This window comes from Hyperoodon ampullatus (assembly GCF_949752795.1).
Source record: "Hyperoodon ampullatus genome assembly, chromosome: 10".
Classification (NCBI taxonomy): Eukaryota; Metazoa; Chordata; class Mammalia; order Artiodactyla; family Ziphiidae; genus Hyperoodon; species Hyperoodon ampullatus.
In genome coordinates, this window is record NC_136923.1 from 27,172,227 (window position 1) to 27,197,098 (window position 24,872).

The following is a 24,872-nucleotide window of genomic DNA, read 5'->3' on the forward strand; positions in this document are numbered from 1 at the left end:
AAGAGCTGGTAAAGCTTGGAAAATTCAGCATCTGATAAATTTCTAGAAGTTGGCTTGAAAAACTCCCTGCCACCAACTGTATGATGTGTGTTGAAAAATAATGTAAAATTGAATGTTTTAAAGAACAGAGCCAGTCCCTATTAAGTTTTTGCCGAAGTTTAGCACATCACCCTTGCAAAACAGATAGATGGTCTGATTCTCTGCACACGGGCTGTCCAATATGGTAACCACTAGCTATTTAAATTTAAATTAATTATAAATAAATTAAATTAAAAATTTGGTTGCTCAGTTTCAAGTGATCCATAGCCACACATGGCTAGTGACTGCTGCATTGGACAGTGAAGAATAGAACATTTCCATTATTGCAGAATGTTCTATTGGATAGTCTACTCTAGATAAATATACAGAATTCTCCCCCATTATTCAATGATTCCTTAAGCTATAAACAATTAAACTGCACTTTTTATGAACAGAATTCTTGGAGATTACACTGGTTGACTGAGAAATTCAGTTCTTCTCAATGCACTGTCTGGGACCCAGAGCTGTATTACTAACTTATCCTACATTGCTACTAGGAGCCATGACCTCCATTCCCATTATGGTTTTGGTCCAAGACATCGACCTTATATTTTTATGCTTCCTAGATATTTAGTGAAAATAAATTTTTATTTTATCTGACAAAAGGCAAAAGGGATCCTTGAAGTCACTAATTCCATCATTTCAAAAACCAAGCTAGGGTTAATTTCTCAACACCAAAGTTCCCATTCATCAGTCAAATGGTTCCTGAGAACTTTCTGTGCAAGAGGAACTGGGCCAGGTCCTTGGGGGCACAGAGACAAAGCCTCCAGGTGCCAGGATTCTGGGGTTCAGTGGGAACAAGCTGGAGACTGTGGGCTACATCCAGAAGTCAGCCATGCTTTGTGTATTCTGCAAAGTATGGGCCTCCCGGTGTTTGAAAAATAGAAGACAGTTCCAACGTTAAAACCTCCCAAGGAGGGGCTTCCCTGGTGGCGCAGTGGTTAAGAATCCGCCTGCCAATGCAGGGGACACGGGTTCAAGCCCTGGTCTGGGAAGATCCCACATGCCGCCGAGCAACTAAGCCTGTGCACCACAACTACTGAGCCTGCACTCTAGAGCCCGTGAGCCACAACTACTGAAGCCCGTGCTCCACAACAAGAGAAGCCACCACATTGAGAAGCCCATGCACTGCAAAGAGTAGCCTCTGCTCACCGCAACTAGAGAAAGCCTGCCAGCAGCAGCAAAGACCCGGCGCAGCCAGAAAAAAAAAAAACAAAAACCTCCCAAGGATAGCACCAGAATTCTTATTGCCATTTTCTTAAGAAAAGTGGAAATACCTAGACACTTTAGGCCTATGCTCCTCCTCAGCAACAACTGGCTAGAGTGGAAGCAGCTGCATCTATAGGCAGAAATGCCATCACCTCTGGTCAGCAATGTTGCCTCTTATGGCAGCCTGCTTTCTGCTTCCTCACACGTTAGCTGCCTGGCCCCCAACAAACCTGGTTTGCATTCTGGCCCCCAACATTTACCAGCCAGATGGCCATGGGCACGTTCCCCAGGTTCTTCCAAGGCAGGCTAACCAGTATGGGAGAGGAAACTGGGTGTCGCCCAAAACAAGGCAATAAAACAAAAGGTTTACAAGCTCAAGGATCTTTGCATTTTTACAAGCAGATGGGGGTCAGTTAAAGGGTGGATCTTTGCATTTTTACAAGCAGATGGGGGTCAGTTAAAGGGTGGTGGAGACCTTCTTTTTTTTTTTTTGCGGAGACCTTCTTCACAAACTGAAAAGGCAGGGAGCAACCAGTCCCTGGCTCTTTTTGAGTATTTTCCATCCTTTGCCTAGGCCACTGTGGTGCTGATTTCTACAAATCAGAATTTCTTTTACAATTCAAAGTAAATAAAAACCATGCTTTCTTTCATTTATTGTTTTATCAAGTGAATTCATTAGACATGCTTTTTTTAAAAAAGTATTTGCCTTTGAACTGCAAAGAGAACTCAAGAATTTTGCTCTGCCGGCCCACAAAAGAATTCCCCACCTAACTGAGACAAATAAGTAGGTTCAGTCCAACCACCACCTTGGTGGATTTTGCCTTGATAGGTACCATCGGTCTGGCTAAATGATTGGGCCCGTCCCTCAGCTGGGATCATTTAGGGCTACAGACAGCAGCCCTGTTGTCTGGGACTGTTCTTCCCATAGGGATCTGGTCTCTGGGAGAGAATGGGAACTCTTCTTCCTCTACAACTGCTAGGTGAAGCACACAGGATCTTTTTGAAGTACTGAAGACCTGGGTTCAAATCTCAGCTCTTTTGTTATCAACTACACACACTTAAACCATACACAACTAAACTCGTTTTTCTAATCTTCAGATTTCTTGCCTAAAGAAGGGGAAATAATGATGTGTGCCCTGTAATAGAGTCGCTAGAATTAAATGGCATACCTGTTGAAAGCATTTTGCACAGGGCCTGGAGCTCAGTAAGTAAACAGTGAATGTTAACAACTGTTAATTTAATTCAGAGAGGCCAAGGTGGCCCAAAATAGCCCTGCGTGAGGCAGAGGCAGAGTGCATCCATAATGTTATCATTGTTAATAGCAAGTGTGGTCAGGAATGTGATCCAAGAAAGAGAGGAAATGCCCTTGGCATCAGGCAGCTGCTGAATTCATTTTATTTTATTGATAGGGCTTTCTACAATCATGAGCCAGATACACCCCACGATTCCTCAAATGATGCAGTAGCACCCCATCCACTCTGCCTGTCCCTCAAAAGAGTTATTAAAGTTCCAAGTGCCTCAAACCCGAAGAAGGTATGGTATAAATCTGTATGCCTAAGTCACTACAGACATATGCGTGAGCTTCACATTTCAGAAAGGTACTGAGTATGGACCAACACTTATGAGTATCATTAAAGGTAAAATAAGTTACTGATGATAAATAAGTTTAATATTAAAAATATAAAGAAATGCAAATTGGATGATAAATTTAGATTATAAAATTATATTATTAAAGATTCATAACACAGAAGTTAACTTTGGTATGCTAAAAATTACATAAATCTATTCTTATATAATGATTCAGAGAAAGGAAGGCTCAGTATTTGCCTCTCTACCCAAGTCAGAGTACAGCAATCTAAGTAATTTCCAAATGGTGGAGTAGCACAATGACCAAGAAAGATGAAGGCAGCAGCTTATATAAAAGCCCACGTGAACAGCATCATGAATTTGGCAGCCTCAGTTACTGCTTTACAAATCCATTCTGTCCATTAAAATGTTTCCAAATGAAAATGAGAAGATAAACAATCTTATAAAAAATGTGCCATCTCACTACAAATTAAAGAAGTACAAATTTAATCAAGATTACATTTTCATCTATGAAATTGGAAAACCTTTTAACTGGTAATGCCCACAGTGGAAGCACCTCATTGGAGGGCAATCTGGCATTTGTTTCAAATACCTTAAAAATGCATAACCTTTTGAACAAGAAATTCTACATCTGGAAACTAAGTAAATAATAATAGAGGTACAGTAAACATTTATCTTTAAGAAGGGATTGTTTGCAGGTTTTAAAAATAATATCCATTTTAAAACTATTAAAAGTAGAGACTAAATAATTTCTAGTATAGGCATACAGTGTGAAGCCATTAAAATTGTGAAGAAAGATATTTTATCCAGTGGCAAAGCAGATGACAAAGTAGTATCTATTCTAAGAACCCATCTGTTATGGGTTGAAGTGTGTCCTTCCAAGATTCATATGTTGAAATCCTTACTTTTAGTACCTAAGAATGTGACCTTATTTGGGAATAGGGTCATTGCAGATGTAATTAGTGAAGATGAAGTCACACTGGCATTGGGTGGGCCCTAATCCAATATGACTTGTGTTATATAAAGAGGGAAATTTGGACACAGATACACACACAGGGAGAACACCATGTGAAGACAAAGGCAGAAAGTCAGGCAATACATCATCTACAAGTTAAGGAACACCAAAGATTGACAGCAAACCACCAGAAACTAGGAGAAAGGTAAAGAACAGATTCTCCCTCATGGCCTTCGGAAGGAACCAACACTACCCACACCTTGATCTCAGACCTCTGGTCTCCAGAACTGTGAGACAATAAATTTCTGTTGTTAAAGCCACCCAGTTTGTGGTACTATGTTACGGCAGCCCTAGCAATCTAACGTATCTTTTTTTTTTTTCCAGGGAAAAAAGGTACATCAACACGTCTGAAAGAATACTTTTCCAAATATTAACCTTAGCTGTCTCTCAGTAGAAGGACATTGGGTAATTTTGCTTTACTAACTTTTGCTTACAGTTTTGTGATTTTAAATTACTAAACAAATAACTTATGCATAAAGGTGGCTGTAAATAGCAAGTCAAAAGAAATCCACCCCCCAATACCCATATACGTAGTATGTTTAGATCACAGCAGCGTGGGAGAGGCAGGAGGTCAAACATACGTGGCTTGAAATCCTGCCTTGGTCATCTATCAGCTCAGTAGCTCTGGGCAAGTGGACCTTATGAGGTCAATGTAAGAGTTGAAATTGTATATATAATGCACATAGCATTGATTTAGGACAGCCTGGCACATAACAAGAGCGCTTTTATTTACAGCCATTTAGTGAACTCCTACTGTTTATGGGGGCTTTTTCTTTAAAATAAAAAAGTATGTTATTCCTTTCAGAAAAGCATCACAAATTCATGGTCATCTAGCCAAAGCCTGCAGACAGCCTGGGGCTCCAATGTGTCTGGGACACTGATCTAGGACTTGATGATCTACTCTAATCATTCTCTCCTTGCCGACCACACCTGCCAGATCACACTGTCCCATTTGAATTCATTTGGCTTAGGTACCTGCTCTTTATGGCCTTTAGTACAAAGAATGCATGTGTGTGCATGTGTGTATGTATTTTAGAGGAGAGAGAGAGAGAGAGAGAAAGAGAGAGAGAGAGAGAAAGAAAGAGAGAACATGAGAACACCAAGGAACACCTAGAGAAACAAAAAGACTCTTGTGAAATTTTCCAGAATCTCACAAATTCTTTAGAAATTTACATTGGTAGTAAAACACATTCTGAGGGAAAGAAGGAAAGGAAATAAAAATGTACTGAGTGCTTGCTATGAGCCACCACTCTTTGCAAGTGTTATCTCATTTAACCAACACAATAATTCTTCCTGCTAATTATTATTATTTCTACTCTTATATATATGAAAGGCCCAAAGGGGTTAAGTAAGGTGCCCAAGGTTACCTAGCTTATCAGTGGTGGAGCTGACAGTCAAACCCAGTCATTCTTTCTGTTACCAAATGAGGGAAATGTAATGAATAAAGCCAGGCATTAAAAAGAAAACAAAAAGGAGCCAGCAATTTAAAATAGTAATAAAAAGTATAAACAATATTTATACTTCAAATTTATCATTCTTGCTAATAAGCATAGTCTTTGCCCCAGAAAGACTATACTTTTCCCTCTAAACTCTAGGTTAGAGTTTAATGCCACAAACAATTTCATACATATTCTTTGTTTTTTTTAACCAATGAAGCACGTCATCTAAAATAGATTTCAAATACATATATTCATGTTTTGCTTTCAGTTGCTTCATAAATAGAATCTGTGATGCGATTCTGATGACTAAAGTTCTTCTACACAGTCTAGTCAATGATTATGAAACATGAACATATGCCTTCTCCCTTTCCTCAGATAACTGCAGCCGTAGATGAAAAGTAAAGGTAACACATCAGGCATTGCTCCTACAGTAAAGAGTCCCCAGACACCTGAGCTTTAGTTTTCTAGATTTGGGAACATTCAATATTTACTGAGCCCTCTTATGGGAACTTTCATACATGTTGGCTCAGCTTATTTCACAAGTCTGTGTTCAAGATTTTATCCTCATTTTACAGTTCAAGAAGTTGAGAGTCAGGGACAGAAAGGGCGTGTCCAAGGGTTTTTAGTCATGAATTCATTTTTATCATGTAAAGATATCTTTTAGGTAAGTAAAATCCCCAAGGAACTTGAGACTCAGTAAGGTTGATTTGCCCTTGAACACACTCAAGGTCTATGGTTGAACCCAAGCTAGTATGGCTCTAAAGGCAGCATATTCCAAATCACAGTCACAGTTCTCTACTCATCAAGCCACCCCCTTTCCTAGCTTAAGTATCTCCCAGGATCTCCATTCTTCACTCAGATGATGGGCTTGTGCTTACTAATTTTCTGTTATTTCTTTTTCCTCTAATCTAACCCTTCTACCTTCTCAATTCTTCTACATTTCTGCTTCAGGAAGGATCCCACAGGTAATGCCAACTGTCTATCAAGTGCAGGCAAAGCCATCAGGTGAATTAAGGGCATGAAAGCACAGCCAGGCAGTCTTATGGTAGACGAGACGGATGTGTGAGCGTTTCTTGTTAAAGCCATAGTGGGTATGTCTTCTTATTTGGCACACAAATCCTTCAAAGTAACAAATCCAAAGGATGGCAGCTCACACACACACACACATACACACACACACACAATGGGCAGACAAGTCATTTGCTCTTCCTGCATCCATGATGGAATCTGTTTGACTCAAGTAATTTATCAGGCATCCAAAAAGAATTTAAGTGTTCATCATCTTGCTAAATATCTGGATCCTTTCTGACTTCTACAAAACTCTTTATAGGCATGTTTCAACAACACATTCCTAAACCTGAATTTCTTTATGCAATGGATCAGTGAATAAAGATTTTGTTAGAAAAGATACACAGATCAGTAAAATTTTCTCAGGGGTTAGGAGTATTTTTGAGAAGGAAAAAAGGTCCCTGAGAAGGTCTGGACATCCTTAGTCATTATGGGGATGAGCATTTATATTTTTCTTTGTGCTCTGACAACATGAGATAGCAGAAAGGTACCTGAATGAGGAATAAGAAGACATGACTTTAAGAAGCAATTATATATATTGTCCTGGCTGTTTTCATTGGGGAAATCATTTAACTTCAAGATTCAGAGGTAATGAGTGATCATTACTAATGGGTGGTGATGTGGAAAAACGATTAAGATCAAGGGGCCTGGCATCTAGTTGCCTGGGTTCAAGTCCTAGCTCTCTCACATGCTCGCTGTATGATTTTAAGCAAGTTGTTTGCCCTCTCTAGGCCTCAGTTCCTTCACATACAAAAAGGGTTATTATTTGGTCCTTCAAAAGTAAAGTGAGATCAAGTGAAATAACACATGTAGGGCGCTTAGGTTAAGTCCTTGTCTCTATGTATTAGTGTTACTACTACTTGTGTATATTTTATGATTATCTCACAATGAAGAGAGAATAGAAATAAAAAACAATATGATGATAATATACTGACCAAACTTTATGTTTATACTCTCCTGAAAAATTTTGGAATGCTTAATTTTATTTACAGATAGCATATCATTGTCTTTAACAACCTCTTCCTTAGTTACAGTTAGGGAGCCTCAATATAAACCAGATGCTCTGCTGGGGTTTTTATAAACACTGTCTTACTGAACCCTCACAGTAACCCAAAGATGTGACTTTCATGACCTTCATTTGATGGCCTCGGACCTGAGGACAAGCACAATCATGTAATCTGCTCAGTGTCCCATGGCTGGAGAGAAGAGCCAGCCTTCCAGCAAAAAGCTCATTCCAAAGCCCAGGCTCCTTCAAGCCCCACATCACCTTCCAGGTTTTTCATGGGATTCTTGCTGTCAACCAATTCCTCCCCCATACCCTCCTGACACAAACAGGACCCATCACACCAGGCAAGCCAATGACTCTCCCATGAGTAAACATTCAGGATAAAAAATTTTATTTGCATAGGGATATTAAATTAAACCCCCCATCCATTCATGTTTTTCTCCTTTCTACCACATTAATAAACACACGCAGATAACTGAGGTACTCATTAATGTAGCCTTCTAATGTTAAGGGCCATTGTTGAATTAACCTACCAATTTATGAACAAAGATGACGTATGTGTGGTTTGGGGTTATACGTTTTCCTTCACGAATGGGCTATCTCATGACTAGGGAAAAACCCCATCATTATTCTCAGAAAGAGGCTTTTCAACTGATGAACAAGCGGCACAGGCTGGCAGAGCCCACATGTTGAAGGGGCAAAGGCACAGCCCCTCCAGATCACATTATCAGTGTGAATCCCCCCAATGGCCCCTCGTCAGAGCGAATTCCAGGAAGCCTGCTCCCCAAATCTCAAAGAGGCAATGTCTTCTCCTTAAGAAAATTACCAGTTCTGCCTTCTTCGTCCACCAGACACATACACCTCTCCCTGTGCCTAAAGTGCCCGGGACTTAAAGAACAGTCTAGGGGACATGTTTTGAATCTCATGACACTTTGTATTCAGGCCACAAGTGACAGGGACTCGCAGTAAACCTCTGGCCCAGGGCAGCCAATCCATAGCCTGATATGGCCTGGGGCCAACGGTTGTGTCCCCTGAACAAATTATCCGCTGAGCCAATCGTATTCCTTCTCTTAGGACGTGAGACGAGAACCACAGAAAGAATGAGCTCAATGAGCAGCAGAAAGGGAACACACCAAGAAGGCAGTGGGACGGCGGCCAAGGCACGATACTGGCAACACTCTTGCTAAGGCGTTGCCTTGAACCCAAGACCTGCAGCCTGGGCCTGTGCCAGTCCTCGCGCGATTATTTCCCTAAGAGTTCTTTCTCCTTCCGCGCTGCACAGTGGGCACTCCTGCAGCTGCCCTCTTTCCTCAACAGTTGAGTCAGGAGTTACTCTCCTTCACAACCAAGACTGACAGCTAAACCTTTGTTTCTATGGGAGTCCCTACAATTCCTCTTCACAATGGAGATCATGAAAGGTACTTGACACTCCACCCAATGTGCTCTCAAGGATTCATTTATTCATTCTCTATTCTCTTTCCTCCCTCCTTTTTTCCCTCACTTCCTTCAACCAATACTTACTAAGCACCTACTGCCTGGATGTTTTGGATTTTTTATTGAAGTACAAAGTATTGAAGTTTTTTACTGAAGTACAAAGTACTTCAATATAGTGTTGTGTTAATTTCTGCTGTACAGCAAAGTGGTTCAGTTATATATATATATATATATATATATATATATATATATATATATATACACACACACACATTCTTTTTTATATTCTTTTCCATTATGGTTTATCTCAGGATATTGCATATCGTCAATTGCCTGGTTCCTATGTTCAACTGCCTGGGTGTTCTGGTGGGACTTATGAATGCCCCTGGAGGTGTTCCTTCCATGTGTCAAGCACTGTGTTAGATACTTAGAATGTACTGATGAACAAGACAATCAAGATCCTTGTTTTCACAGAGCCTTTAGTCTGGTTGAGGAGCTAAAATGTAAAACAAAGTCACTAAACAGTGTGCTCTGGGAGCCATCAGGAGACTGACTTCATCTGGAGGGACCTCCCTACTCAGAGAGGCCCTCCCAAAATAAGTGATGTTGGACTTCCCTGGTGGCGCAGTGGTTAAGAATCCACCTGCCAACGCAGGGGGCATGGGTTCGATCCCTGGTCCGGGAAGATCCCACATGCCACAGAGCAACTAAGCCCGTGTGCCACAACTACTGAGCCTGCGCTCTAGAGCCCGCAAGCCACAACTACTGAGCCCATGTGCCACAACTACTGAAGCCCACATACCTAGGGCCCGTACTCCTCAGCAAGAGAAGCCACCGCAGTGAGAAGCCCGTGCACCGCAATGAAGAGTAGCCCCCGCTCACTGCAACTAGAGAAAGCCCACGTGCAACAAAGACCCAATGCAGCCAAAAATAAATAAATTAAAAAAAAAAAGAAGTCCAAAAGAAGTGATGTCTAAATTGACACCTGAAAAGAGAAGAGGAATTTGCCAGCCAAAGGGGGTTTGGTGAAAAAAGAGACTGTGTGTTCTAAGCACAGGAAGCGGCATGTGCAAAAGTCCATTAGCCCAGCAAGAGACCATCACCAGGCCCCCCAAATATCTAATAAAGATGAAATGTGTACAGAGCAAGAAACAGGCTTTTAGTATAAGAGTGAAAAGGGTTGAGGGTGGATTTCCTCCAAGTTTTGATGATGCATCAGTTTCAACAGACAGCAACATTCTCTCTTGTGGGTTCCAAAGAGGCCAAAAAGACTGGGGCAAAAGCTAGAGGATGGAGAGTGGTTGAGAAGGGCTCAGCCCCACAGGGAGCAGAGATACTTCACACCCCAGTCTTCACCAATTATCCCATGATATCCAGAGTCTCCTAGATTGGAGAAAATTGCCTCTTATCATCACCATCATCATGATCACAACTATCTTTTAGTTTTGGAGGACATTTAGTAGTTTACAAAGTGTTTTACTTGCTTGTTCTTACTTAAAATTTCCAAAACTATGAGAAGGTAGGCAAGGGGTGTTGTCCCCAAAATTCAGTGAGGAAGTGAGGTTCTCACAGGATGGCTAAGCTAACAGAATGAACGAGAATAATTACAAATATAGCCAAGGTCAAAGACATGCCTGCAGAAGGAGAAGACTCAAAGGAAAGTCATTGTTTTGTAGATGTATTCCTTAGAGGCTTTTTATTATTTTTTTATATTAACATAAGACTGTTTTTCTTACCTGAATCAGGAAGAAATGTGAATCCTCTGGGGAACAGAGAACTAAGGGTGATGTTTCTACTTGAGCATGAGAGCAGGGTTCTTCTCCTATTTTTATCTGGGTGATTCCCAAGAGTCAGGTGTACCTGGGTATTAGGGTGTGGTTAGTAAGTGCCTTAGAGTGGTTGATGCTATAAGAACCTTTGTCTACACCCTGGAGAATTCAGTTGGATACATGTAACTCTTTCAAGAATAAGCAATGTCTATGGATTATGATTTCAGAAAGATCAGGAAAACTGTCTCCCCAAACCTCAACAAAAAAATTCCTTAGAACTAAGTTCCTGCAATTCTTCTTTTCCTTTAGGTCCAACACTGGCCACTCTGGAATGTTCCTTGAATGCAGTTATTCCAAGGAGCAATTCCTTAGAGAGTCACACATGCTATGGTAAAAAAAATCCCTGGCAGCAAGGTATGAGGGGTGAGGGGCTCAAAAGAGGCACACACATAACTGTGAATATAGATTTTCTATGTCAGAACTTTGCCAAGACTCTAACTTGCAAGAAGTTGCCACAATGTTATAAATTACTCTCCAGTAGATTTCTACTTCTTCCTTTTTCATCATTCCCAGAATCACTCAAATTGTTATCATCATTATCACCATCATCATCACTATCAACATCATCACCTTCACAATCATTTGCTGAGCACTTTTTATAGCCCAGGCACTACGCAAGGTGGTTTATGTGAATTAAGTCATTTATAGCAATCCTTTGAAGTAGCAACTATCGATGTTATCAGTCCCATTTTACAGATGAGAAAAAATGATACCTAATAAAGTTAAATAACTTGCCCAAGGTCACCAAGCTAGTGGAAGAATAAAATTGGGATTCAAATCCATAGGTAGTATTTTAATCCTTTTTTCTGTACTCGTGGGGCAAAATACCAATGTCTTAATGAAACTCAGAAAAGCATGAAGGGACAAATCCATTAGCCCACTGGGGAGCTGCTCTTTTATGAAAAGTGTATTTATTGATTCATATTTCATTTATACATGATTTTTGTCACTTGAGAAGCTAGAAGTTATAATTAAATCCAAATTAATGTAGCTTTGAAATTACATCCCACCCTCAATGGCAGATTGCTGCTCATAATTTAAACAAGTTGTATATTAGAATTCCTGTCTTATTTATGCTTAAAAAAAAAGAGTTGTCTGACTCATGCACAGGTATTTTTAAGAAAATAGAAAAAAAAGACCCATAAAATAAGATTAAATTATTGGCTTTATAATCAAAATCTTTTTCTATGTATTTTAAATGAAAAGATACTGATTTTTAATTAGAACCTACTCTACCTTGGTTAATTAATAACCAACAGAAAATAAAACAATATCAAAGACAATTGATGTCTCTTGAGTTAGTCTCTAAATATAAACACTCCTTGGCATTTTCAGAAAAGGACTGAAATACATATCAGAGTGGGTGAGATAACCACTGCAAAATCAGATAGCATCTGCCTTTTAATGTTTCTGAGGATTAGGGATAAGTTACAGCAGGTGCCTGTCGCATTGAAGGAAGCAGAAGAGTGTAGCATTTAAGAGAACACGGTTTGGAGTGAGAATGTCAAATCTTGGCTTTACCATTTCCTACAATTTTGCACCTGATGAGTTATAAATATCCCCTGAATTCCGTGGTGAAATGGGAATGTAAGCCATACAGATTCAATACGATGATGTATGGAAAGCACTGGAATATACTGCCTCATATGAAGCCTGCATGACAGAGGTAGCTACTGTTACTTCTCTCCTTAAGAGTTTAAAATGATAACTATATTATATTATATTATATTATATTATATCATAAACATGCTTACTGTGTTATTATCAATAACATGATCAGAAATACTATTCATATCAAGCAAGCAGTATGACGTTTGAAAAACATAGATCAGAATTCAGATTCAGGAATGAAGATTAGGGAAGCAGGTGCCTCCATTTAAATCAACGAGCTCTATGCCTCGTACATCAGACATGATGCATCTCTGGATAAGCTGGCCTCCTTTGGAAAGGCAGAAAGGAAAGGCAGAATGGAGATATGGAGTACAGGGGTTGTAGCAGAAATGGTAGCAAAATGGGGGACGGAGGTCAGAGAATAAGAATTAGAGGAATGAAGCAAGTTGCCCCAGCAGTTAATTTTAGAGGGATGGAGTCTGGACCTGCCAGCCAAGCAAATATCATTTGGGGGAGCTGAAGTCCCTCTGATGCCCTTACATGTGCACCAATTCTAGTCCTGGACAATTTGGAACTGTTGGGGTCCCTACATTCCATTACACATAAATCCACAGGTGCAAATCCAGAGCCTTGTAAATAATAGAGAGAAAAAAGAATGTATTAAGAAAAATGCTTTAAAAGGAAAAAAAAAAAAAGCAGGCCAAAATTCTACTGGCAAAGAATTGAAGTAGCAAAATAAGAATGATCAGTGGAAGGCAGGATTCTATACCAATTTAGTAAGTCTGAGAAATAAGGTAAGTTCAATTAAAAAAAATTTTTTTTCCATCTCCAAATGATGGTTTAAGACATTTTTCTGGACCTATTTTATCATCAGGGAATAAACAAAACAGACCACCAGAGTCAGTGCTGTGTCCTGAATTTTGGTTTTGACCCAAAAGATAGCGGAAAGTCCCCTGACCTCATTTAAGTAGAGATTAAGGATTTGGAAGTTTTGCCTCAAGGTCTTTGAAATTGGCTAAAGCTTTTTCCCTGAAGACTTGACCTTTATATGTTGTTTAAACTTTAAATCTACTGTATACATGAGCCTTTCCTAAGCAAAGAACACATCAATAAAGTGCATTTTCCCCCCAAGGCAATAAATCTCAAAGTGGAGGATGTATTTAGAAGTAATACTGCTTCATATGGTCAATCCATAGAAGATCATTTTTTTTTAATTACTCATGTGCACAACTGTGGACAAGTGATATGCCTGTGATTCTTCCTGAAGACCACAGCTTTCCTTCACCCTCTTCTCTCCCCACTGAACCTCAAATTACACCCTTTGGGAAAAACATCAGTTTTAACAGTTCAGAGGTATACATCTATGGTTATACAAATTACAAACACACGTACCCACATTCACACACAAAACTATATTGTCTTTTTATTTTTACAAAAATACTGTATGCTATACATTAGTCTGAAATCTGACTGAATATATTTTCCATGTGTTGATTAAAAGAAGGAAAACCGAAAACCACTTTTTTCCATATAACAATTTCATCAAATACTAAGAATGAAACTCATTTTTCTGCACTTAATAATTTTATCAAACACAATTACCTATGCTGACTGCCAGCGCAATGCATATTAATTTAACCCATCTTTTTAATGACAGTATAATATTTCACAGCATGCATGAATCATACATTAACGATTTTCCTATTAACGGACTTACTAATTGTTTCTAGTTCTTTCCTCTACAAAGGATGTTGCAGTAAATAGCCATGAACATAGATCTCTACATACACTTTTACTTCTACAGAATAAATACTGAAAAATAAGAAGGATTGTAGTTCGAAGTCTTTCAAGACTACCAACTTTGAAGCTGTTGCACTACAGAACAGGAGAAACCGGGTGTTTAGTGCTCTGTCATGCTCAATTTACACTTTTTGCTGATCACTACTGTTTACCGAGCACCATGAAAGGCACCTGTGGGGAACACAGAAGCAAACAGAACAAATTTCCTGCCATCCAAGAGCTAGAACTCTCTCGTCACTATCTCCCACAGAAAACAAAGAACTCAGAGTGGCTCTTCACCCATGGCATGCACAGAAGAGATATTTCCCTTTCTCCATTTTGATAAACTTTCTCAAAGCATCTATGTCCCTGCTCTCATCTCTCGACCTTAGCTCTTTCAAAAGGTAGTGATCAACTAACTTATCTGACCTTTTAAGGTTTCATTGGTCCCTTATTCAGGTTCTCTTCCACAAATGAGAGGCTAATCACTGATTTACAAGCAAAATCCCTTCTTCCTTAGAGCCTTAGAGGCCCGGAAGAGAGAGAGAGGAAACCAACTATACATAAATCAAAAAAAATTTTAAATGTAATAAGTTCTCTCTCCCTCTCTCTCTCTCACACACACACACCAAGGAAAAACTATAAGGCAGTGTGATAAATTCTCATGAATAAATGAATGGATAAGATGTAATGGAAGCCCAAAGAATGAGGTGAATCATTCAGTTTGGGGTAGAGGAAAGGGGAAGAACCAAATATTAGAGAAATCTTCACTGAGGAGGTAATATTTAAGCTGAGGTTAAAAGACAAACATTTGTTCTCGGCTTGGGCTGTGAGGGAGGGCATTCCATATAGTATTAATAAGAATAACAAGAGCCTTAAGGTAAAAAGCGCTTTGGAGTTTGGGGGGCTCCTTGTATAGCTTAGGGTGGTAGTCCTCTAACTTTAATGTGCATAAGAATTATCCGGGGAGCTTGTTTAAAATCCAGATTCCTGGGCACCCACCTTCCCAATATTTTTATTTCATGTCCAGACATCTGCCTGGAAAAAAAATTCATCCAGGTTTACCACACTCTGAAAGATACTCATAGAGGCTGTGTGTGGGGAGTGACATGAAATAACATTGCAATAGGACTGAAGGGGATACAAACTAATGTTTCAGGTGAGTGACAGTGACAGTGTGAAACAATAAGAGATTATGTCAGAAATGATGCCAGGCCTTTGAATTTTGTTTTGAGAGACAATGGCTTGACAATGGAGGCTTTACACTGAGCAAAAAAATCACTCTTCCACAGAGAATGTTTGTTGAATGGCTGAATGATCGAATGCGGACAGAACTCTGAGAAAGTCAACTGAAAGCTGCCCAGACTGTGAGTCCTGCTTGCTTTAACCGGTGGCTGTGAGGAAAACAGTTTTAGAATAGCTATCCCCAAACCAATAGTTCAAGCCTTCCAAATGCTGTCCTGATGTTATGTCCGGTTGATATATTCGTGCATTTTCATGCAGGTTTACAAACAAGGCAAATGCGATTACCCTGTAGATCATCCACGTAAGCATGTACCACAGTTTGTGTCGCCAAAGCTAGATACTGGGCCTTGGAGTTAAGATCTGGGAGGACAGAACACGCTCTTACATAACTTCCCAGCTAGTCAGTGATAGGGCCTGTGATTAATGCTACATGACGGGCTCTGAACTTTCTGTTCAGATAGGTTTGCTTGCCTTTCAGAGCTCCTAGCAAGAGAATGTGTGACCCGCAGATTTCACTCTGAATAACCATCATGCAAGCATCGACAGTAACATTGATCTGTGGCCCCCTGGGTAACTGTTTCTGCGCCTCACTCCTCTGCCAACAGATAAGTTGCCCTAGGACTATCAAGTTGTTTTTTAAGGGGACAGAAGAGAAGAGTACTATAAATTCCTAAAGCCCCGTCGCTGAAGCAAGCTCCACAGAGAAGGCTGGGAGGTTCTAGAAGAAATCAGAAAAGCCCTCGAGAGCAGCCAGAGTAGAGAAACTCTGAGATGGGAAGAAGGAGTCCCGCTCTCGACGGCACTATCTCTCACAGCCTCGAAGCTTCTCTCTCCCTGGAGCTCCGGCTGCGGAGCGCGGATCACAGCGCTTCCAAGCATCCCGGGCGGGGCGGAGAGCTGCCCCAATGCTCACCAACTTTCCCAGCTTGGCAAAGCCCTCCCCGCTCGCTACTCCGCTCAGCTCCGGGTCCCTCCTCTCACACCCTCACCCCCGCAATAATACAGGTGAGCAGCCAGAGCCCAGCGGCAGCTACCCCATCAGCTCCCCGACCGGTCTCCCCAGGAGGCTTCTTTCCGCAGCCCCTGAGCGTGTGCAAGCGCCTCGGTAACATGAGACATGACACCTCGTCTAAGCGCCTGCAAAAACTCGTCCACGCTCCCGCCTCCAAGCCGGGACCCTACATCCTGTCCCCGCCATCCCGGAATGGCACCTGGGGAGTGGGGAGGATTGAAGGAAGCGGCTTTTGCATCCCAGGCTTGGAGCAGAACCGAGCAGACAGCACTGCACCCGACCTCTCCTCACCTACTGGCTCGCTGCCTCGGTCCCCTCCCCGCACACACACACCGCTACTCACCAATTCCAGGGCTCGCAGGAAGGCAAGGGGCTCCTTCAGCACCCGGAAGGTGCCTGCCGAAGCCAGCTGTGGCAAGAGAGAGAAAGAGACAGCGTGAGGAAGGGGCTGGAGACGCAGCATCCGGACCCCGGGGGTCCCGCGGAATCACCCGCGCTGCCCAGTCGGTCCTACCTGGCTCACGGGGTCCATAGCTCGCCTCGCTTGGGCTTCTCACCCAGCGGTGCCTTTGAAAATGAAGTTCGAGAGCCACTACCGTCCTCGTCCTCAGAGCCAGAAGCCCCCTTTCGGGAAGAGCCGGAGGAGCTAGGCCGGGGAGAGCTGAGTGACCGGCGCGGGCTCGCGAGCTCGCGGACTCTGGCTTCTCGAAGCTTGCGCGCGCGTACGGTGAGCACGGGCGGCGAGGGTGGGAGGGGCGGGCGGGGAGGCGGAGCTGCTGTGGAGGCGGGAGACTGGGATGGCGCTGGAGCCCGCCCAGCGGCCCGGGGGAGGCTGCAATTGGCCAGCTGCGAGGTCCGGAAGGGAGGGCGAGGAGGTGGGCGACGCCCAACCGCGACCTTGGGAGCGGCGCTGCCCCTCGCGCCCGGTTCTCTGAGGCGCCAGAGCAACTTTGGTGCTGTAGGTTTGGGGAAAGCAGGCTGGCACCCTCAGGAAGACGGTCCCCTGCCTGAGGACGGGGTTTCCAGGTAAGAGGGAGAGACAACCCACACCTTACGTGGGGAGGTGTGTGCGTTCTGGTGACTTCTGAACACCAAAGAAAGACTGCTGACTGGGTCATTCCTCTGAGCCTTCATGGAACGTTCTCCATGTAACCAAGCAGTGCCAGGTGCTGGGATACATCAAGGAACAGGATAAACACTGCCCGTTACCTCAGGGGTAAGCAGAGGGTCAGGTCAGGGGGAAGGGAGCTAGAGGGGAAGAGGGGAAACGAATGAATCATGAAAATATGGGACAGTGTGCCAGGCAGGTAATCCCATGGCCACTGTGTGAGGTCAGGAGAGAATTATAATGTCCATTTTTTTAAGTAGGAAAAAAATAGACTTCGCGAGGCTGAATTAGCCAAGATAACATAGCTCATGAGGGGCTAGACAGGGATTGGAATTCAAGTTCTTTCAAAACTCATGCTGTTTCTACTGAGATACTTTGCCTAAGATACAACCCTCGAATGAAGCTCCCTCAGTCCATCATAAATAGGCCTGAGTGCATCCCCACCTCAACTCATACTCTTTCTCCCTTAGTCTGCTAAGCTTGCCAAAACTAGTAAACAACAACAAGACAATTGAGTTCTTTCTATGAATCAGAAATTGTGTTAAGGGCTTTATAAACATTACTTCATTAAATATTCACAAACCCCCCATGGGTTAGTAGCAGTGTTATTCTCACTTTAGAGATGACGGAACTGAGGGCCATGGAAGGGGAGTGCAGAGAATGAAGCCAGAGTTGAATTCAAAATAATCAGAAAAGAAGGATTCGTCGTCTTCAGCACCCTTAGCCATTCCACCATGTAGTTGATATGTCCCCTTCCTTCTCACTCCCTTTGGACTGGACCCCACGTATGAAGTGGTCTCCCAGCAACACAGATAGCCCATCTGTTTACTAATAAGATTTGCCAAAAAGGTCTGGAGTTGGGGGATGGGGGGAAGAGGAGGAGGGAGAGTAATTAATATTCAGGAGTTGGGGAGAAAGATGCAAATGAATAGTTTAGAGTCTGAGAAGGGGAGGCAGCAGGCCAAAACTGGGTAAGAAAGAGTGTCCAATGTAGATGCCCCCTGCCCATGGATTTTGTTGGAGAAAAACTAGAAAGTTAGTGAGTCAGAACTCCAGAGGGCTAGTTGCACCATCTGCAGCCAGCCAGTTTTGTTCCTACTGCTCTTCCTACATGCAGAGAGAGTCTAAAACAATTAGAAACAAGTTGTTTCAAAAATAAGCCATTATGCAACTACAAATACTTACCGTGTGTCCTGCAGTTTTTGCATATGATTTTGTGTGTGAGGTTATTTAACATCCTCAAGACCTCAGGTTTTAAAAATCTGTCAAAGGGAGTCAACGACATTAATTTAGCTGGTTGTTATGAGGACTCGATGAAGTTTTGTAGATAACTTATCTTGGGCCGAGTCTGGTACATCGTAATCTCTCCATGTGTATTAGTTGAATTCCTGACTGCTAACACTTCTACAGAAGCAAAGATGAAGGCTCAGAGGCCCACATTAGAGGCGTGGTCGATTGTGGCACCGTCTTGTCACTCTCTGCAGTGCCCCTCTGCTATATATCCTTGCCCCTTTGAACTCAGGAGTTGCAATGTTACTTGCTTTGGTCAATGGTTGTGGCCAGAAGTGATGAATGCATTTCTGAGCGGAAGTTTTAAGAACCCCTTCATGATTTGCCATCTTGTTAATTCCCTTCTACTATGATGAATACAATGTACAATATTACACAGAGGCTGCACTCACAGCCTGGGTCTTGGCATAAGATTGATGTAGTATAGAGCTGCAACTGGACCTTGATGGATGTGGAGCTGAGCAAGAAATGAAGTTGTAGTTGTAAGCAACTGAGATGTTAAAGTCTTTTGTTACTACAATGCAGCATAACCTAGGCTGATTGATACAAGGGTTCACACAGCTAGTAATTAGCTGAACCAAGATTCCACCCTGTATGACTTCATTGTCCTTGAATCCTTCCTCTTTCCATTATTGTCAACTAGCTTATGCGGTATAACACCTCCTGCATATGTTTAATAATGATGATAATTATCATAATAGCTTATATCCATTCCGTTCTCACTACATGCCCGCCACTGTGCTAGGTACTTTAAATACATCATCTAAGCATCACCGCCATCCCCTCTTTTATGGATAGTATATCCAGGTTAGAAAGGCTAAGTAATGTGCCCAAGGTCATCTAAACATTTGTATCTCTTTAGACAGAGAGATTGATTTATTTTAAATACCACCCACTTGCATTTCATTTGAGCTGAGAACTTGGCGAGGATGAAGTGTGATGACTGAGCCTATTCCCCCAGGCCTGTCTTCACACCCAACATTCCTCCTTGCTAATATAGTGGCAAATTTTCCAAGTCCTCCAAACACCATGTGAAGGGAGCCAGAACTGTGGCAAATGGCAATGTAGTTGCTTAGACAACAATTGCACATTGTCAGAGGATGCTTCTCACGTTCCAGAAATGTATGAGCTGCCAACAGCTGCGTCACCAAAATAACCCAGAGTTCCATATCCCATTTGCAATGTTAAATACTTTGTAGACATTGGGGCTAGAACCTCTCTATTCGGACCTGGAAATAACATTAGGTTCCTTTAAGAACTAGGTTGGGAGAAGTAGGAGGGATGATAAAACACTGCCACAATATTACTCTCAGTGACTGAGGGTGACCCCTTCTCTTCTGCCCTATGATGACGAAAGATAATTTCCCTCTTACAATAACAAATCTCTCGAAATGATTCAATAATCCTGTTAACATTGGTGGAGAGTAAATGATCCATTTTAGTGCCCTGTATTGATTATCTAAATCAAAAAGCTTCCAAATTCTTCATTCGTGTTCAGGCAGGAACTTATAGTTTGGAAGATTTCCTTTGACATGTCAAGGCAATACATTCACTTGCTGCAGTGGTTTCAATAAAGGGCAATGTGGACCCTTCCTTCCCCCAAGAGACATTTGGCAATAATTGGAGACATATGAGGTTGTCACAGCTGGGCGGGGTGGGTCGGTGCTACTGACACCTACTGGCATCTAGAGGGTAGAGGCCAACGATGTTGTTCAACATCCTACAATGCAGAAGACAGCTGCCCACAACAAAGAATCAAATGGAAAATGTCAGTAGTTGCCAAGGTTGAGAAGCCTTGACTTATGCATTCGACAAGTAAGGACTGCCTGCTAATGTGGGTTAGCATTGCTCTGTAAACTATAAACAGCTTGACAAAAAACCTGAATTCACAGATCTTACCTTGTAGTGGGATATACCATAAGCCCAATTTGTTCAAGCTCCAATATTTGATGACAAGAAAATAAACAAAATTCAAAAAACCATTTTGAATCTCAAAGAGGGTTAATCCTGAATCAAAACTACCAAAAACCAAAGTACCAGCTTGCTGTAGACAGACTTGAGTTATTCAGGCAAATTAAATCTCATTCTCAGGGAATAACATACCTGGGTTTAATCTTCCTATATCTCTTGTGGCAAAAAGGAAGAAGTAATTTAAAATTTTATCCATAGCAACTTAGTACAGGAGGAAATACTACCCACACATAATGATATTTAAAATACTGGAAGTACGTAATGAGTGAAAGTCATTCAAAATATTACATATTTCACCCTCTACTCATACTACTAACCTTATCTTTCCAAATCTTTTCTTAACTAGTGAGGGTGAAAGCAAAAGCCAGTAGCGTGTTTGTGTAATATTTATTTGTGTGTTTGGTTTGCATGGGGTCACTGGTACACAGGACAGGAGATGGTGTGGAAGTATTTTCAAGATCTCTAATTTTACAATAAAGATAGCATTATCTCTCCACCCAATGATCAGGTAAAGTCATCTTCACTTATCTATGTTTCACTCTTAAATGGCTTCAATAACATGTAAGGATGTGTGTTTTTTGTTTGGCTTAAAACTTCGTCACAAAATAAGATTCCATAGGCTTCCTATGGAATTTTTAGCATTCAAGTAGGATCATTCGTGATTAACTATCAGAACTGATATAAAATTTCAAGGGTGGTTGGCCAAGGTGAACTCACATCACAAAATGCTTTTGCTATTTCTACTCCCATCTTTGTTTTACACAAAAGTTATCTGTGTCAGTATGACCAAGCTTTAATACCTGCCCATTAGAGGACCAAAACTCATGTCAGAGGACTTACCATTGACTGCAGGGAATAATGGTAACAGTTATCATAATAATGACTCTTGCAATGTGTCAAGTAGTAAGTAGTTGCTGGACAGAATGCTGAGCACCCCTATAGGCATACCTCATTTAATATCCTCATCAACCATGTAAGTATGTACTGCTGTTTCTTGTTCAGACAAGAAAACACAGGCTCATAGAAATTTAAAAATCTCAGCTAAGCTTTTATGGATAGTAAACAGCAGAGTCATGATTTTTCTCCCACCCTTATAACTTTGCAAGAAAAAGAGGATATGCAGTTTCCATTGCAGATCTGAAAAAGTCACAAGCTTTAGGCAAAAATATTTTTCTTGCTGAAACATAAACAAAATTCCTCTGCAGAAAGAAAGTAAAGATGGGCACCATTGTCTATTACTACTCTTATGACTACTACTACTGTTATTCCATGAACACAAGTAGAAAAATACCCTCCCCTCTCAAAGGCTCAATCATTCTAATTATTTTTGTCATTCATCATTAGCTATGTTTTCCAAAATGCTCATCATTTTTGACGTTCTCCTTGGATCACTCCCTCGTTTTCACACTCATGGATCACAACAGCACTGAGTTAATCTCACACCACCCACTGCAATTTTATTTTATTTTTTTTGCGGTATGCGAGCCTCTCACTGTTGTGGCCTCTCCCGTTGCGGAGCACAGGCTCCGGACGCGCAGGCTCAGCGGCCGTGGCTCACAGGCCCAGCCGCTCCGCAGCATGTGGGATCCTCCCGGACCGGGGCACGAACCCGTGTCCCCTGCATCGGCAGGCGGACTCTCAACCACTGCGCCACCTGGGAAGCCCTCACTGCAATTTTTTTTTTTTTTTTAAATAAATTTTATTTATTTATTTTGGCTGCGTTGGATCTCGTTGCTGCCCTCGGGCTTTCTATAGTTGCGGGAGCAGGTGTTTCTCACTGCAGTGGCTTCTCTTGTTGTTCAGCATGGGCTCTAGGCACGCCAGCTCAGTAGTTGTGGCTCACGGGCTTAGTTGCTCCGCGGTATGTGGGATCTTCCCGGATCAGGGCTTGAACCCATGTCCTCTGCATTGGCAGGCAGATTCTTAACCACTGCACCACCAGGGAAGCCCTACTGCAATTTTTGAATGAGGTAAATTCTTCCCCAGGCAAGAGTCCAGCATAAAAGGTGATGACACAAGTTCTGGAATCAGATTCACTGAGTTCATCATATGCTGGCTTGATCACTTCCTAGGTGTGTGATCTTGAAAAAGTAAGTCCCTTAAACTCTTGTCACTCAGTTTCCTTATCTGTAAAATGGGGTTAATAACTATACCACCCACATCACTTTGTAAGAAAGAATAAAGGAGTTACAAGTTAAGCACTCAGAAGAATCTAATACAGAAAGTTGCTAAAAGGCCAAGAAATATGACCTACCCCAGTGGTAAGGAGATGGTCTATGATATTTGCACCCCAAGTAGTTATCACACAACCACTACTTATAAACACTTTAGAAAAATCATTTGTTTTCTTCTATTTCCCTTCTTCTTTTCAGAATTCATATTTCTTTTCCCCCAAAATACTTCTCTCTTTTTGGTTGGTAAGAATATTGAGTCATTCAAAACATTTTTAAGAGGGAGGCTTCCTGATACACCGCAAAAAATAACAGTTCAATATGAAAGTTTTTTTATTTCTGTAATGTTTATAACTAGAGCTTTGGCAGGGATTTTTATAATTGTCTTAAAAAATAGTTTTACTTGGCAGTGTTTGCAAGCTCTAATAATTTTATTCTTGTTTTAAGAAACATATTTATATATAAAAAACTTACAGATGATGAAGATAGAAAAGATCAGATCGATTCTCTCATATCTTTAATAAAAGTATGTAATCCAAATTGTATTGCATCCTTTTAATTTTAATAAATTCTCCAGATGGTCTTTAGACCTTGTGTTGCAGTATGACAAAGTGGCTTTTGCATCTGCTCTGAACAAGGCAAAAGAAAACCTTACCCTGTACAGTGATTCTAAGAACACATTTACTTATTCCTTCCTAATCTAAACCTTTAAGTAAAAAAAAAATTAAGTCAAATATGAAACATTAGAAAATTGACTCCTTTGGTCCTTCATGGTCATATTCTCTGCTGGCCTAGGTTCTTTCACAGAGCTTGACAGCTGTGTGAGGACCCTGCTGGAGCCACTCACACAGAGAGAAGCACAAATCCAGAACCTAAAATTAGGTTTTACTAAATTATATTGCACTGCACTTTTACACCTGTTTGGCAAATAATACCCAGAAGAAAGGTACAATTACACAGGCTCTTTGCCAGAAATAGAAGACAGGTTTAAAAAAAATACTAAAAAAGAGAGAAGGAAGGAAGCAAGAAAAAAAGGAAGAGAGAAAGAGGGAGATGAGACAGAAAATGAAAGAATCCTGTCCCCAAACCATGGTCAGCAGTTATCATCAACAGCATCCCTGGAAGTTACTTCTATTGAGAGTTTGCTATGGGCCAGGCACTGTGATAAGCTCCTTATAACACTATGAGTTTGTTATTATCCATATTTCACAAATAATGAAACTGAAGCATCGACAGATGAATTGCTTGCCCAAGTTCATACAACTAAATGGAAGTGAAGCCAAGTTTGAAGCCAGTAATTCTTGAGAGTTTGAACTTATTTTAATACCTTCTAATTATCCAAAGTCTAAAATATGCATCTCTCAGACCACAACTGTAAACTGGAGATATTGATGAGCCTTTTATTTCGTTACCAACCCTAATTACCTAATTAAATAATACTAATTAAATATTACGGAGATGATCACCTACATTCTCAATTGTTTCTAATTGTGGTAAAGAACACATGGATATCCAGCCTCCCCAACACCTTTTGTTGAAGAGATTATCCTTTCCCGATTATGTAATCTTGGCAATCTTGTCAAAGATCTGTTAAATGTAAATGCCTGTGTTTATTTCTGGGTTCTCGATTTTGTTCCATTGGTCTACGTCTGTCTTTATGTGGGTACCAACTATTTTAATTGCTGTAACTTTATAATGTATTTTGAAATCATGAAGCATGACACCTTCAGATTTGTTCTTCTTTCTAAAGATTGTTTTGGTTATTTAAGGTCTTTGTGATTCTATATGAATTTAAAAATTTTTTTCTGTTTCTGTGAAAAATGCACTTGGGATTTAAATGGGATTGCGTTGATTGTAGATTGATTGCTTTGGGTGCTATGGACATTTTTAACCTTATTAAGGATTCTAATCCATGAACACAGATGTCTTTTTGTTTATTTATGCCTTTGATTTCTTTCATCAGTGTTTATAATTTTCACTGTAAAAGTCTTTTACCTCCTTGGTTAAGTTTATTCTTATA

At 41.1% G+C, this 24,872-nt stretch overlaps 1 protein-coding gene across 1 annotated transcript in view; it reads right to left on the reverse strand.

Moving 5' to 3' along the window:
- The window catches only part of SYNPR (synaptoporin), a gene marked incomplete at both ends in the record, with an annotated part of 284,962 nt that extends 268,051 nt beyond the window's left edge, over positions 1-16,911 (reverse strand). The window contains 2 exons of the mRNA XM_079713569.1: positions 16,656-16,721; positions 16,827-16,911. Of these exons, the coding sequence (XP_079569695.1) occupies positions 16,656-16,721; positions 16,827-16,844 (84 nt within the window). The remainder of the gene's footprint in view (positions 1-16,655; positions 16,722-16,826) is intronic.
- Positions 16,912-24,872: the final 7,961 nt, after the last annotated feature.